This window comes from Amblyraja radiata, chromosome 18 (assembly GCF_010909765.2).
Source record: "Amblyraja radiata isolate CabotCenter1 chromosome 18, sAmbRad1.1.pri, whole genome shotgun sequence".
NCBI lineage: Eukaryota > Metazoa > Chordata > Chondrichthyes > Rajiformes > Rajidae > Amblyraja > Amblyraja radiata.
The window spans coordinates 25234611-25249118 of NC_045973.1; the positions used below are offsets into that span (position 1 = coordinate 25234611).

Genomic DNA, 14508 nt, shown 5'->3' on the forward strand with positions numbered 1-14508 from the left:
ACATCAGGCAGAGAAAGTACATTGTAGAGGAAAATGTGCCCTGCAACAGAAATGCCGAGGAAGAATTTTGCAACTCACAGTGCTGACAAAATCCACTTTTGCCATGGCTCCCTGGGTCAACAAGAGACTGTGGGCAGGAACAAAGTCAGGAAAGGGAGGAGATCTGGGACTGGAGAGAGGAGCGGATGGGGTCGTGAGGAGAATGAGGCAGGGCGTGATCTCGGGGAGAGAGGAAGAGGATTCACCCTGCAGGGAGGGAGAGAGGGAGCTCGCTGATAGGAGAGGGGGACTCACCATAGAGAGAAGAGCGGGCTTACTGGGAGGGGGGGGGGGGCACACTGGTGGGAGAGAAGATACTCACTGGAAGGATGAAGGGGAGTTCACTGGAGGTAGTGAGGGGTTGAGAATACGTGGGGGTTCACAAGTAACTGCAAATGCTGGAGGTAACCAGCTGGTCAGGCAGTTGTTTCGGGTCGGGGCCATTCTTCCGGCTGATGCAGTGGGAGGGGGGGGGGGGGGGGGGGAGAGAGAAAAGGGAGAAAGAGTGAAGCAATGTTTGGCAAGTGATAGGTGGATACAAGTGGGGGGAAGTGATTAGCAGGTGGGTGGAGTAAATAACAAGGAGGTGAAAAGGAGACATAAAGGTGTGTCAGAATTGTGCAGCATTGAAACAGGCCCTTTGATCCATGCTGACCAAGATGCCCCGTCTACACGAATCCCACCTGCCCGCATTTGGCCCATGTCCCTTTAAACCATTCCTATCCAGGGGAAGGTTCCTGGGGAGAGGGTGATTTGAGTGGGAAGAGATGAGCTAAATGGGGAGGATGGAAAGATGTGACTTGTGGTGAGATCACCTTGAAGGTGTCGGAAATGTTAGAGAATGATGTGTTGTATTCAGAGGCTGGTGGGTTGAAAGGTGGAGACTGAGGAAATAGGGAATCTTTGTTCCATCTTGGGGTGGGGGTGTAAGTGCAGAACTATGAGGCACAGAGGAGACACATGTGAGGGCTCTGTCCACAGCAGGAGGGGGAAGCCAAAGCCTCACCTTGGGAACGAAAAGCAGAGACTTTGAGAGTAAGGGATGGCTTCCTTGCAAGAGACAGGGTGGGAGGGGTTGTAGTCAAGACAGCTGTGGGAGTCAGCCAGGGTTTATAGTAGACATGTCAATATTCGGTCCCCTATTCTTTTTTGACGGAAAGATCAAAAAAGGGACTGGATGGCCACGATAAAGATGAGGCATTCCAAGGAATTGGAAGTTATTGAAGTAGTGAAGACCATGCGAGGTGTCTTGGATGTAAATTGGAAGAGACCAGATATAATCAAACTATTTGGAAATGGGTTTGGGGTAGGAGCAGGAAAAATCATTGGATCTGCTTTGTCAGTCTTGCTTGTGGATTTTGGGAAGAAAATTGAAATGGGCAGTGTGGGGTTAGGGAACTTTGAGGTTGTGGAGGGGAAATCAACAGAGACAGTAGATTGGTGATGGTTTGGGAAATGGTGACCTCGTATTCAGTAGTGGGGTCATGGCCCATGCCACAAGTTCTGGATCCACCATGATGCAGGGGTCATCTTTCGTCGCCACCACCACTGGGCATATTACTTTGGGAGTTCTTGCCTCCCAGTGATGGCCCAACATTCCTCCTCTTGGACTCTCCCTGCCGGCCTACTACCATCTCTGGACCTTTTAATTTCCAACTGCAAGCGCAAAACTAACCCTCTTGACTTCCCCACTCCCCTTCCCACTCCAATCTCACGCCCTCTGAACGCACAGCCCTCTGCTCACTCAACAACATTCCCAACATTGTTATTTAACCTGCTGACAAGGGAGGTGCCATTGTAGTCTGACCTCTACCATGCTGAGGCCAGGTGCCAGCTCTCAGACACCTGCTCATTCCTATCCCTTGACCATGACCCCACAGACAAACACCAGGCCATTATCTCCCAGACTCACCTCTGGCGATATCCCTTCCACAGCCTCCAATCTTATCGTTCCCCAGCCCCACTCTACCCTCCACTATTTCTTCCCCAAAACGTACAAACAGGAATGCCGCAGCAGACCCATTGTCTCTACCTGCTCCTGCCTTACTGCAGTCCACATACCTTGATTCCATCATATCTCCCCATGTCCAGTCCCGTCCCATCTACATCCAAGACACTTCACAAGCCCTTCGACTCTTCAATAACTTTTAATTTCTCGACATCCATGGCTTCAGCTTTGCAGTTGCCAAGCTCATGTGGAGTGTCCAGTGGGTGTTCCCCAGTGCCCAGCACTCAATGTATAGTATCCAGTGTGCAGTAGCCACAATATCCAGTGCCCAGTGGCACGTGCCTTTCTCAATCATTCTGCTGTGGACCCTGCAACACTTTACCTGTTTCACAGGCCATCCCTGACAAAGCCCATGGGTAGCCACGACTGTCTGTGGGGTAATGGTGTCAGTGGTTGGTAGTCGGATCAATATCCAGTGCGAGGAATGGGACCAGGGGCAGGAAGTGGGGGCCAGAGTTCAGGGTCAGGGAATGGGATTAGGAGTGGGGAATGGTGTTAGTGTTCGGGGTCAGGGAATAGGGTCCAGGTTCAGGGAATGGGATTAGGATTGGGGATGGGGTCAGTGTTCGGGGTCAGGGAATAGGGTCAGAGGCAGGGAATAGGGTCCAGGTTTAGGGTCAGGGAAAGGGACTAGGAGTGGGGATGGGCTCAGAGTTCGGGGAATAGGGTCAGGGCCAGGGAATGGGGCAGGATGCGGTGATGGGATTAGGAACATGGAATCGGGCCAGGATCAAGAGCAGGGAATTGGGGGTAGAGTAACCGGATTGGTATGAGGGAACAGGGAGAGCGATCAGGCGCCTGGACTTAGACTGGCCCAGCGGCGGAACTCGCACATCCTGTTGTGAAGGCTGGATCGCGGCCGCCCAGTCCGGAGCAGAGCGTGTGTGTGTCCGCATCGCCGCGGCCGCTCGACCGGCAGAGAGGCGAGTGTTCAGTGAGCGGTGACCCGGAGCCGCGGCTCCCAGCTGGAGTGGAGGTGGCACTGGAGTCCGGGAGAAGTGAGCGCGGCAACGGCGAGTCGTCCTGGCAGCTCAGCCCTGGGAGCGGCAGCTCAGCCCTGGGAGCGGGCGGAGAGATCTCAGCATGGAGTCAGGTCAGTGTGGGCAGAGAGACTGGACAGATCTGAAGACCCGATCAGCGGGCCAGGGACCCGGGACCAGCAAAGTGGACTCAGGGTCGCAAACCCCAACAGTCTCAGATGACAGTAATCACTTCACGCCAGAGTCTCTTTCTCTCTCTCTCTCTCTGATCCTTACCCCCACCCCAAATCTTTCCACACACCCTCCCCCCACTTCGACACCCACCCCCACCCTCTTCCATCCCTTGTCCTGCCCTCTCCGCCAGCCGCCCAGTGTTGTTCATCCGCGCAGGAAAGTGCATTCAGGACTAAGTCGGGTGGGAGCGGCCGGCGGTGTTAAACATAGAAACATAGAAACATAGAAATTAGGTGCAGGAGTAGGCCATTCGGCCCTTCGAGCCTGCACCGCCATTCAATATGATCATGGCTGATCATCCAACTCAGTATCCCGTACCTGCCTTCTCTCCATACCCTCTGATCCCCTTAGCCACAAGGGCCACATCTAACTCCCTCTTAAATATAGCCAATGAACTGGCCTCGACTACCCTCTGTGGCAGAGAGTTCCAGAGATTCACCACTCTCTGTGTGAAAAAAGTTCTTCTCATCTCGGTTTTAAAGGATTTCCCCCTTATCCTTAAGCAGTGACCCCTTGTCCTGGACTTCCCCAACATCGGGAGCAATCTTCCTGCATCTAGCCTGTCCAACCCCTTAAGAATTTTATAAGTTTCTATAAGATCCCCTCTCAATCGCCTAAATTCTAGAGAGTATAAACCAAGTCTATCCAGTCTTTCTTCATAAGACAGTCCTGACATCCCAGTAATCAGTCTGGTGAACCTTCTCTGCACTCCCTCTATGGCAATAATGTCCTTCCTCAGATTTGGAGACCAAAACTGTACGCAATACTCCAGATGTGGTCTCACCAAGACCCTGTACAACTGCAGTAGAACCTCCCTGCTCCTATACTCAAATCCTTTTGCTATGAAAGCTAACATACCTTAAAGAGGCACCTCAAGGCAGCACCACCACACACACCAGTGGGGAATGTGGATGTGGGAGGAGAAGCCCCGATACATTGAACAGTACAGCACTGCAACAGGCCCTTCAGCCCACAGTGTCCACTGATGTCTTAAACTAATATATACCTCCAGATGATCCATATCCCTCCATTCCCTGCATATCCATGTTCCCCATCCAAGAGCCTAATAAATGCTACTCGACCAACGCCTGGCCAGACGTTCCAGGCACTTAGCACCCTCCGTGTAAAATACTTGCCCCGTACAAATGTTTAATTTACCCCCTCTGATCTTAAAGTTACCTCTCTCGTCTTTGTCTTTTCGACCCTGAGAATAAGGGTCTGACTGTCTATCCTTTCTGAGCCTCACATAGTTTTATACACTTTTGTCAGGTCTCCCTACAGCTTCCGAGGTGCCAGTGGAAAATGATCCACATTTGTCCATCCTCTCATTATGGCTAATACCCACTATTCCAGGCAGCAGTCTGGTGAAACACTTATGCACCCGCCCCCAAACCCTACCCATCTCTCCTGTAATGGGGTGACCAGAACTGAACACAATACTCCAAATTAAGCCGAACCAAACAGCAGCATGACGTGGAGGAGGAGGATGCCCTCAGTGAATCAAAGAGTGGATAAAATGTCCTCCCTTCAGGAGCAAAACTTCTCACTAATGCCTTTAGTGAGAACCCAACCATGGTCCAGCAGGCGTTGTGACTGTCTGATGGGACACGGGACTGTCTGGTGGGACACGGGACTGTCTGGTGGGACATGGTGGTGGGAGATGGGAGTGTCTGGTGGGACACGGTGGTGGGAGATGGGAGTGTCTGATGGGAGATGGGACTGTGACGGGAGATGAGAGAGTCTGGTGGATGAAGAGACTGCGTGGCTAGTGTTGAGAATGTCTGGCTGGTGTTGAGACTGGAAGGAGTGAAAATTGGGTGAATGTTGCGCAAATTATAGATGAGTTTGGGTTAGGCAAAAGGGGTGATGCAAAAGAAATGAAGAAACAAGTTCAAGGTGAGGGCTGGGGACAACTTGCAGAAGTCTAGCTTTATTGGTGAGGGTTAGGAGGGAACGGAGAGGAGAGGGAGAGGAAGCTGGTCACAGCTGGCAGACCTTTTGAGGAGGAAGTCCAGAAACTACTCTAACATGTGGAGTGGGGTAAGAGGCAGCAGTGTAATATCAGTTGAGAAGCTGGGTCTTATCTTTACGTTGCAGCTTGAACAGATGTTGATGGCCTGTGTTTCAAAATGTTACCCAGACCTTATTCTGAAGCCTAAAGCTGGTCTGAACTATGACTAGTCACATCTGCGTGCCTTGGATAAAGTTGGCCACACCAGGGAATTCAGACTGAGGAACAGAGAAGGTTTCAGGGGACAAAGTAGACAGGTACATGGATAGGACAGGTTTGGAGGGACATGGACCAAAGATGGGCAGGTAGGACTAGTGTAGCTGGGACATGTTGGCAGGTTTGGGCTAGTTGGGCTGAAGGGCCTGTTTCCACACAGTATCACTCTTTGACTCTATGACTCTAAATGAGATTCAAAGTAATTGTTTTGCCAATAATATGGGTTTGTAGCGTGAAACTTGTAGCGCAGACCAACAGTGTTGTCCAATTGACCTCTGTCCATATGGACCAGCTCCATCTACCATCATTAGGACCATAACCTTTTACTCCTTGCCTATTTGATTATCTGCCCAAATGTTTCTTAAATGCACTAATTGTATCTGATTCCATTGCTTCTTCTGGCAATGTGTTCCAGATATTAACTATTCTCTTTAAAAAAAAACGTATCCTTTAGATCCCCTTTAAATTTCCATTCTCTCCTCCTGAACCTATGCCCATTTGTTTTTGATACTCCTACCATGGAAAAAAGAGTCTGCCGTCCTACGCCTCTCATATTTTATACACCTCTATCAGTTCATTCCTCATCCTCTGGCACTCCAGGGAAAGCAAGGCCAGCCCATCCAATCTTACCCTATAACTTAAGTCCTGCAATGCAGGCAATGTTGTGGTGAATATCCTCTGCATATTTCCAGCGCAAACACACCCATCCTACAATGCGGTGACTAGAACAAGACATTGGTGAGAAGATAGACGCAAAATGCTGGAGTAACTCAGCGGGACAGGCAGCATCCCTGGAGAGGAGGAATGGGACTCATTCCTTTTTTCCAGAGATGCTGCCTGTCCCACTGAGTTACTCCAACATTTTGTGTCCAGCTTTGGTGTAAACGAGCAGATGCAGTTCCTTCCTACACAACACATTGGTGAGGCCACATTTAAAGTATTATGTTCAGTTTTGGTCACCCTGTTTTAGGAAAGATATTGTCAAGCTGGAAGGGTGCAGAGTAGATTTACGAGGGTGATGCCAGGACTCACTAAGGCTAGCACCTTATTCTTTGGAGCACAGGAGGTAGAGGTGTGATCTTCTGGATATGTATAAGATCTTGAGAGGAATAGATAGGATAATTGCACAGAGTCTTTTATCCAGAGTATGGGAATCAAGAAACATAGGGCATAGGTTTAAAGTGAGGGGGGGAAAAGGATGGTATGTATATGGAATGAGCTGCCAGAGGGGGTAGTTGCGGCAGGTACTATCAGAATGTTTAAAATATATTTGGACAGGTACATGGATAGGATAGGTTTAGAGGGTGGGATGGGGCGTATTGGTCGGTTGGGCCAAAAGTCCTTGTTTCCATGCTATATGAGTCTATGACAGAATTGCACACAATACTCTAAGGTACAGCTTAACCAGTGTTTTGTAAAGTTGCAACGTAACTTAGGGCGTCACTGTGGCTCAGCGGTAAAGTTGCTGTCTTACAGAGCCGGAGACCTGGGTTCCATCCTGTCTATAGTTGCTGTCTTTACAGAGTTTGAACGTTTTCCCCGCGATTGTGTGGCTTTTCTCCGGGTGCTCTGGTTTCCTCCCTCATTCCAAAGACGTACAAGTTTGTAGGTTAATTGGCTTCTGCAAAAATTGTAAATTGTCCCGAGTGTGTAGGATAGTGCTAGTGTATGGGGATCACTGGTTGGCTTGGACTCCTTGGGCCAAAGGGCCTGTTTACATGCTGTATCTCTAAACTAATTTCCCCAACTCCTTCATTCCATCACAATGATGAAGACAAGTATGCCAATGATAGACACAAAGCTCTGGAGTAACTCAAAAGGGAGATCTCCTGATTGGCAAATATGTTCACTCCCCTTCTTATTCCCAAACAGACCTTTCTGTCCTGGGCCTCTTCCACAGCCAGAGTGAGGCCAAATGCAAATTGGAGGAACAGCAACTCATATTTTGCTTGGGCAGTTTACAACCCAGCGGTATGAACATTGATTTCCCTAAATTCAAATAATCCTTGCATTCCCCATAGTCGTGCTACTAGTTCCACTGTTCCCATCCTTGTATGCCTTTGTTTTGTTTAGTTTAGATTAGTTTAGAGATACAGCATGGAAACAGGCCCTTGGACCCACCGAGTCTGCACTGACCAGCGATCCCCACACACTAGGGACAATTTACATTTATACCAAGCCAATTAACCTAGTGTGTGGGAGGAAACTGTAGATCTCTGTGGAAACCCATGCAAATCACGGGGAGAATGTACAAACTCCGTACAGACAAGCACCCGTAGTCAGGATTGAACCCGGGTCTCTGGCGCTGGATGGCAGCAACTCTACCATTGTGCCACCGTGCCACCCCTATTCTCTCTTATCACCTCTTCCCAACAATGGGCCACGTGGGGTCCACCCTTCCTTTTCACAAGTTGTCAGCCCTGCTTTGTTCTAGCCTTTCCTAGACTTCCCTCCCCTCTACCTTTAGTCTGAAGAGGGCCCCGACTCGAAACATCACCCATTCTTTTTGCCCAGGGATGCTGCCTGTTACGTGAGTTACTCCAGCACGTTGTGTCTATTTTCGGTATATACCAGCATCGGCAGTTCCTTTCTACACAAGACAAGCATGCCATCTGCCTCCTTCATCACCCTATCTACCTATGTTGCATCTTTCAGGGAATTATGAACTTGAATCCAAGGTCCTCTGTTCATCAACATTCCTGCATGCCCCCTTTATTTAATGTATATTTCTTACAGTGGCGAGACCAAGCTTAGACTCGGTGACCGTTTCACTGAACACTTGCGCTTGTTCCGCCAAGGCTTATTGGATCTTCCGGTCGCTAACCATTTAAATTCCCCATTCCATTCGCACACTGACTTTCTGTCCTGGGCTTCCTCCATTGCCAGAGTGAGGCCACACGCAAACTGGAGGAATGGAACCTCATATTCCGCTTGGGTAGCTTACAACCCAACGGTATGAACATTGAATTCTCAGATTTTAGGTAATTTCTAAAATTAGGTAATTTTCTCCCCTATACAATCAGTCTGAAGAAGGGTCTTGACCCGAAATGTCACCTATCCATGTTCTCCAGAGATGCTGCCTGCTGTTACTCCAGCACTTTGTATCCTTTTGTGTATTAACCAGCATCTGCAGTTCTTTGTTTCTGTCTCTTACTTTGTTTGACTTGCCAATATACATCACTCGCACTTGTTGGGTTTAAATGCCATCTGCCAAAGCTCCATCAAACTTTCCATCTGATCTAAATGCTGCTGTAGCCTCAGCTAACATTCCCCACTATCCAAAACACCAGCAATTTTCATGTCACCTACTAATTATACCTTTTACATTCACATCCAAGTCGTTGGCGTAGATCATGAACAACAATAGTCTCAGCACCGATATCCTGAGATACATCACTGCTCACAGACTTGTGATCAGAGCAGCGTCCCTCCACCACCACCCTCAGCCTCTGCCACTGGTGTGGGAATTTGTGACATGGATTGTGACAGAGATCTCTTGATACCCTGTTCTGTCTACCTACTCTTCCAATCCCCTCTCCCAATCCTTGAGTAAAGTCTTCTGTTGTCCATCCCAACCTCAAACACCTCCTGTTGTGATCTGCCTCCTTTTATGAAGTGTGTTTGCTCATTAACACACTTCATTGCTTGTGTTACCACCAGGAGGAATTCCAGGAGAGATCACAATCTGCTTTTGTCTCTCATGTCGCTGGGTTCCGGACCGGAATGCTGTTAAACCCATACAGAATAATGCCTAATTTCTGACTTTCTTCTTCTAGAATTTAAAAAACCTCCCTTGGCACCAAAACCCAGGCTTCAGAATTTGCAACCCCTGCCGGCTGTTCCAAAGCCATCTCCACTGGTTTTCCAATCTGCTCCTAAGGGCATGAAGCCGCCGATTGCTCCCAAACCCAACCTGTGCAACGAAATGCCAGAGGCACCACTGACTTCACGGAAGGGAACTTTCAGCAGGTACTCAAACGACAGTGTTTCAGTAACCAACCAGTTCCTGGTTCTGCAAGTTGAGGACTTCACCTCTGCTGCTGTGGATCAGACAGTAGGTGAAGCAGCCGATGTACAAGTAGACTTGTCCTTGGAGAGTCGTACTCTGGAAAGAGAGACTGCACAATGCCAGGAGAATGGGGCTCCAATGGGGGATGAATATATGGACCTAATGGATTCTCGAGGTGACGCAACAGCAGAGGACAGGGTTTTACCGAGTGCAGAGACTTTTGGCTTGAGCAGTGGAACACCCAAAGCGGACTCGCTAACTTTCAAACAGCAGGTGATTGTTCGAGATGCACTTTGCCACGAGCAAGGTGATGGCCTGAGCTGGAATGATGAGCTTCCAAATGACGGCAGCGGAGAAAACAGGGACAGTACAGAAGAGGGCTTTGTCCAGGATCCCACCGAAACTGCACACATGTGGAGCCCTGAAGGAGGCAGTGAACACATTCAATTGTTAACCCGTCCAGCGCATGCCCGTACGGATGTGCAACTAAGTGAGCAGGGGGATGGGCAGGGGTGTGAGCAGGGGGATGGGCAGGGGGATGGGCGGGGGGATGGGCAATTAGATGAGCAGGGGGATGGGCGGGGGGATGGGCAATTAGATGAGCAGGGGGATGAGCAGGGGTGTGAGCAGGGTCATGACCAGGGGGATGGGCAGGGGTGTAAGCAGGGGGATGGGCAGGGGTGTGAGCAATTAGATGGGCAGGGGGATGGGCAGGGGTGTGAGCAATTAGATGAGCAGGGGGATGGGCAGGGGGATGGGCAGGGGTGTGAGCAATTAGATGAGCAGGAGGGTGTGCAGGGGGATGGGCAGGGGTGTGAGCAGGGGGATGGGCAGGGGGATGGGCAGGGGGATGGGCAGGGGTGTGAGCAATTAGATGAGCAGGGGGATGGGCAGGGGGATGGGCAGGGGTGTGAGCAGGGGGATGGGCAGGGGGATGAGCAGGGGTGTGAGCAGGGGGATGGGCAGGGGTGTGAGCAATTAGATGGGCAGGGGGATGGGCAGGGGGATGGGCAGGGGTGTGAGCAATTAGATGAGCAGGGGGATGGGCAGGGGGATGGGCAATTAGATGAGCAGGGGGATGGGCAGGGGTTTGGGCAGGGGGATGGGCAGGGGGAGGGAGCAGATGGGGAGGTGGAAGGAGTAGGGCAGGTGGAAGGGGAAGGTGGGCAAAGGGAAGGGATGGAAGGGCAGGGGGAGGGAGCAGACAGACTCCAAGATTGGCATGGAGCAGACTGCTCCATAGACGAGCAGGAGGAGGAAGAAGACAGACCTCCAGACAGACTGGCGGAGGCAACAGACGGACAGGATGAGGGAACTAATGGGCAAGAGATGACAGACAGCCCTGCAGAGGTGCAGGATGAGTGGGAAGACCAGCAGGAGAAGGAGGCAGCCGGGCATGAAGAAGCAACAAACTGCCCTGAAGGCGAACATGGAGATGGGGCAGGTGAGCAGGAGCAGGGCACAGATGAGCAGGGGCAAGGGACAGACAGACAGGAGAAGGCGGACAGCCCTACAGACAAAACCAATGGGCTTGTACTTGAAACTTTGTCACCACAGGTCACTACATCTGTGAGATCAGATGTCCATGAGGTGGGGGAATGTGGGCTGGAAAGGGAAGAGCAGGGGCTGGAGGAGGGAGGAGAGGGGCTGGAGGGGGAAGGGGGCATCTTTGAAGGGAGAGGAGAAGGGATAGAGGGGGGAGGGCTGGAGGAGACAGGAGATGGGTTAGAAGGGATAGGACAGGGGCTGGTGGACGGAGATGGGCAGGACAGGGAACGGCAGGGGCTAAAAGGGGGAGCGGAGGTTGTGGAGGGGAGAGAGGAAAGCCTGGAGTGGGGTGTTGTGGGGCTTGAGCGGGGAGGAGAGGGGAAGGAGGGGAACGAACATGGGGTGGAAGGGGGTGTAGATTGCCTAGAGAGGGGAAGGGAGATGGATAGTGTAGAGGGTGAAGGGGAGGGGATAGAGGGGGAAGGGGACGGGCTGGAGGAGGGTGGAGATATCCTTGAGGGGACTGGAGATGGGCTGGAGGGGGGAGCAGATGAGATGGAGGGGGGAGGAGTTGTCCTCAATGGGGGAGTAGAACATCTGCAGGGGGGAGAGGATGTTCTCACGGGGGGAGCGGACAAGATGCAGGGGGGAGATGATGGGCTGGAGAGGGAAGGAGATGAGCTTGAGGGGGGAGAAATGATGGAAGGGGGAGGCGATGTCCTTGAAGGGGGAGAGGATGAGGTGGAGGGAGGAGGGGATGAGTTGGGGGGAGGGGATGAGTTGGAAGGGGGAGGGGATGAGGTGCAGGGGGGAGGGGGTGAATTGGAGGGGGGAGGGGATGAGTTGGAGGGGGGAGGGGATGAGTTGGAGGGGGAAGAGGCTGACCTCGAGAGAGGAGGAGATGAGGTGGAGGGAGGAGGGGATGAGTTGGAGGGGGGAGGGGATGAGTTGGAGGGGGGTGAGGTGGAGGGGGGAGGGGATGAGTTGGAGGGGGGGTGAGGTGGAGGGGGGAGGGATGAGTTGGAGGTGGTGAGGTGGAGGGGGAGGAGATGAGTTGGAGGGGGTGAAGGGGTGGTGTGTTGGATGGACGGAGGGGGTGTGTTGGCTGGAGGAGGGATTGCGTTGGAGGGGGGGAGGGGGTGTGGTTGGATGGAGGAGGGATGAGTTGGAGGGGGGACGGGGGCGAGTTGGACGGGGGAGGAGATGAGGTGGACGGGGGAGAGGATGAGTTGGAGGGGGGGAGGGGATGAGTTGGAGGGGGAGGGGGATGAGTTGGAGGGGGGAGGGGATGAGTTGGAGGGGGGAGGGGATGAGTTGGAGGGGGGAGAGGATGAGTTGGAGGGGGGGAGGGGATGAGTTGGAGGGGGGAGGGGATGAGTTGGAGGGGGGAGGGGATGAGGTGGAGGGGGGAGGGGATGAGGTGGAGGGGGGAGGGGATGAGTTGGAGGGGGGAGGGGATGAGTTGGAGGGGGGAGGGGATGAGTTGGAGGGGGGAGGGGATGAGGTGGAGGGGGGAGGGGATGAGTTGGAGGGGGGAGGGGATGAGGTGGAGGGGGGAGGGGATGAGTTGGAGGGGGGAGGGGATGAGTTGGAGGGGGGAGGGGATGTCCATGAGGTAGGAGCAGACAAGCTGGACGGGATGTGGACAACCCGGGACCATCAAGGGTGATAGCCGACGAGGGGAGGTTCATACTTGGTGCAGAGGGGACTCCATCTGCCGAGGCCAGTGAGGCTGAGGAGGTGTTGGTGGGAGTGGATGAGAAAGGGGTGGAAGTGTGGACATCAGGGTGCGCTGGGGAAAGGCAGGGAGCCCCCAACACGGCCCTGACGGAGGAGTGTTCCGCCGCAGCCAGCTGTGTGATGGGGGTTCCCGTACAGGTACAGGGGGGTGGCCCCACAGGCGGGGGGCTGGGAGCTCGGCACAGGGGAACGTGGCGCTGAAGCCAGACCCAGATAAAGCCGGGACTGTGGAATGGAGAAAAGCCAGGAGCAGGACACAGTCCCTGAGCGCCCAGGTGCCCGAGACAGTCCCTGAGGAGACCGATCCCGCACCCGGAGAGGACTACAGCCCGGTGCAAGTGCACGACTCACAGGATAACACTGGCGTGTTTGCTGCCAACGAGAAGTACTATGTGTTCTATCCTCGCTCCTACTCCGTGGCGGGCAGGGAGCTTCCTGTTTGTGCTCACAGGGAAACTGCAGGGTCACTTCTAGAGGAGAGCCGAATGAACAGGAAGGAAGACAACCCGTCTCTACCGAGCGTTGCTGCGACTAACCAGAGCCATGTCCCGTGTCCAGGAGCCTCCACCCCCAGCTCAGTGCTGGACATACCCGCTCCTTTTCAACTGGCCAGTATCACCAAGAAACCCATCACCAAAAGTTCCCCCTCGCTTCTGCTTGAATCGGATTCTCCCGACAAACACTTAAAACAGAACGCAAAGAAAAAGTCGTCTTTCAAGCGCTTCCTCCCAATTAAACTGTCCCTCAAGAAGAAAGTGGACAACCGGATCACAGTTGAGGTGAACGTGTGCAGGGTTGGCCCTTGCCCGGTCCCGGAGGCAGTCAGAGCCCTGGATTTTGACAGGAGGAGTTTGGGCAACTCGCCGCGGTTAAAAACTCGCTCGGGAAAGATGCGCAAATCGGATTCTGCGTCCACTTTTTTTTACAAGGACAGCAGAGCCAAGGGGATGCCAAAGCATTTCAGCAGGAGCGTGTCCAGAGTTGAATCGTTTGAGGACAGGTCCCGGCACTCATATTCATCACTTCCTCTGACCAAACCCAGGTCCATTTCCTTTCCCAACACAGACTCCGCTGATTACGAGAACATTCCAGCTGTGAGCTCAGACTATGAAAATATACAAATCCCTCCCAGCAGAATGGTTCATTCGGGGCCCGTGGCCGAATTCTTTGAAGATCCCGGTAGGCATTTCTCATCGGCCTGCGAAAATGATGGTTATGTGGACATGAGCTGCTTTACTCCATTGGAGAGCAGGCTGAGGATAGACCAGGAACTGGCGAGGTAAGTGTTGCTCTCTAATACACAGCAAGTACACTAAAGTCCATTCTCCATATCCGTGCTCCCCGGAGCAAGGGCGCTTCCATAGCAATAACTGTTGTTTAAGAAGGAACTGCAGATGCTGGAAAATCGAAGGTACACAAAAATGCTGGAGAAACTCAGCGGGTGCAGCAGCATCTATGGAGCGAAGGAACTAGGCTATTTGCCTATTTGCCTATTTCCTTCGCTCCATAGATGCTGCTGCACCCGCTGAGTTTTTCCAGCATTTTTGTGTACCTTCCATCGCAATAACTGTTGTGTCCGGGGAATTGTGTTAGTGCACTTTAGTCTATTTTCAATTGCACTGAGATACAGTGATAAACGTTGTTTGGTGTGCTATCCTGGCAAAGCATACTATTCAGGAGTACATCAAATATGAATATCACCAAATCCAGAATATAGTGTTATAGCTACAGAGAAAGTGCGACTAGAAAAGTGCAAAGGGCACAACGAGGTAGGTTGGGCACC

At 52.3% G+C, this 14508-nt stretch overlaps 1 protein-coding gene across 1 annotated transcript in view; it reads left to right on the forward strand.

Annotated features, from left to right (window-relative positions):
- The first annotated feature begins 2927 nt into the window (after nt 1-2927).
- Nucleotides 2928-14508, forward strand: part of LOC116983569 (FYVE, RhoGEF and PH domain-containing protein 5-like) — a 53827-nt gene continuing 42246 nt past the window's right edge. The window contains exons 1-3 of the mRNA XM_033037354.1: nt 2928-3140; nt 9265-11221; nt 12751-14004. Coding sequence (XP_032893245.1) covers nt 3131-3140; nt 9265-11221; nt 12751-14004 — 3221 coding nt within the window. The 5' untranslated portion in view covers nt 2928-3130. The remainder of the gene's footprint in view (nt 3141-9264; nt 11222-12750; nt 14005-14508) is intronic.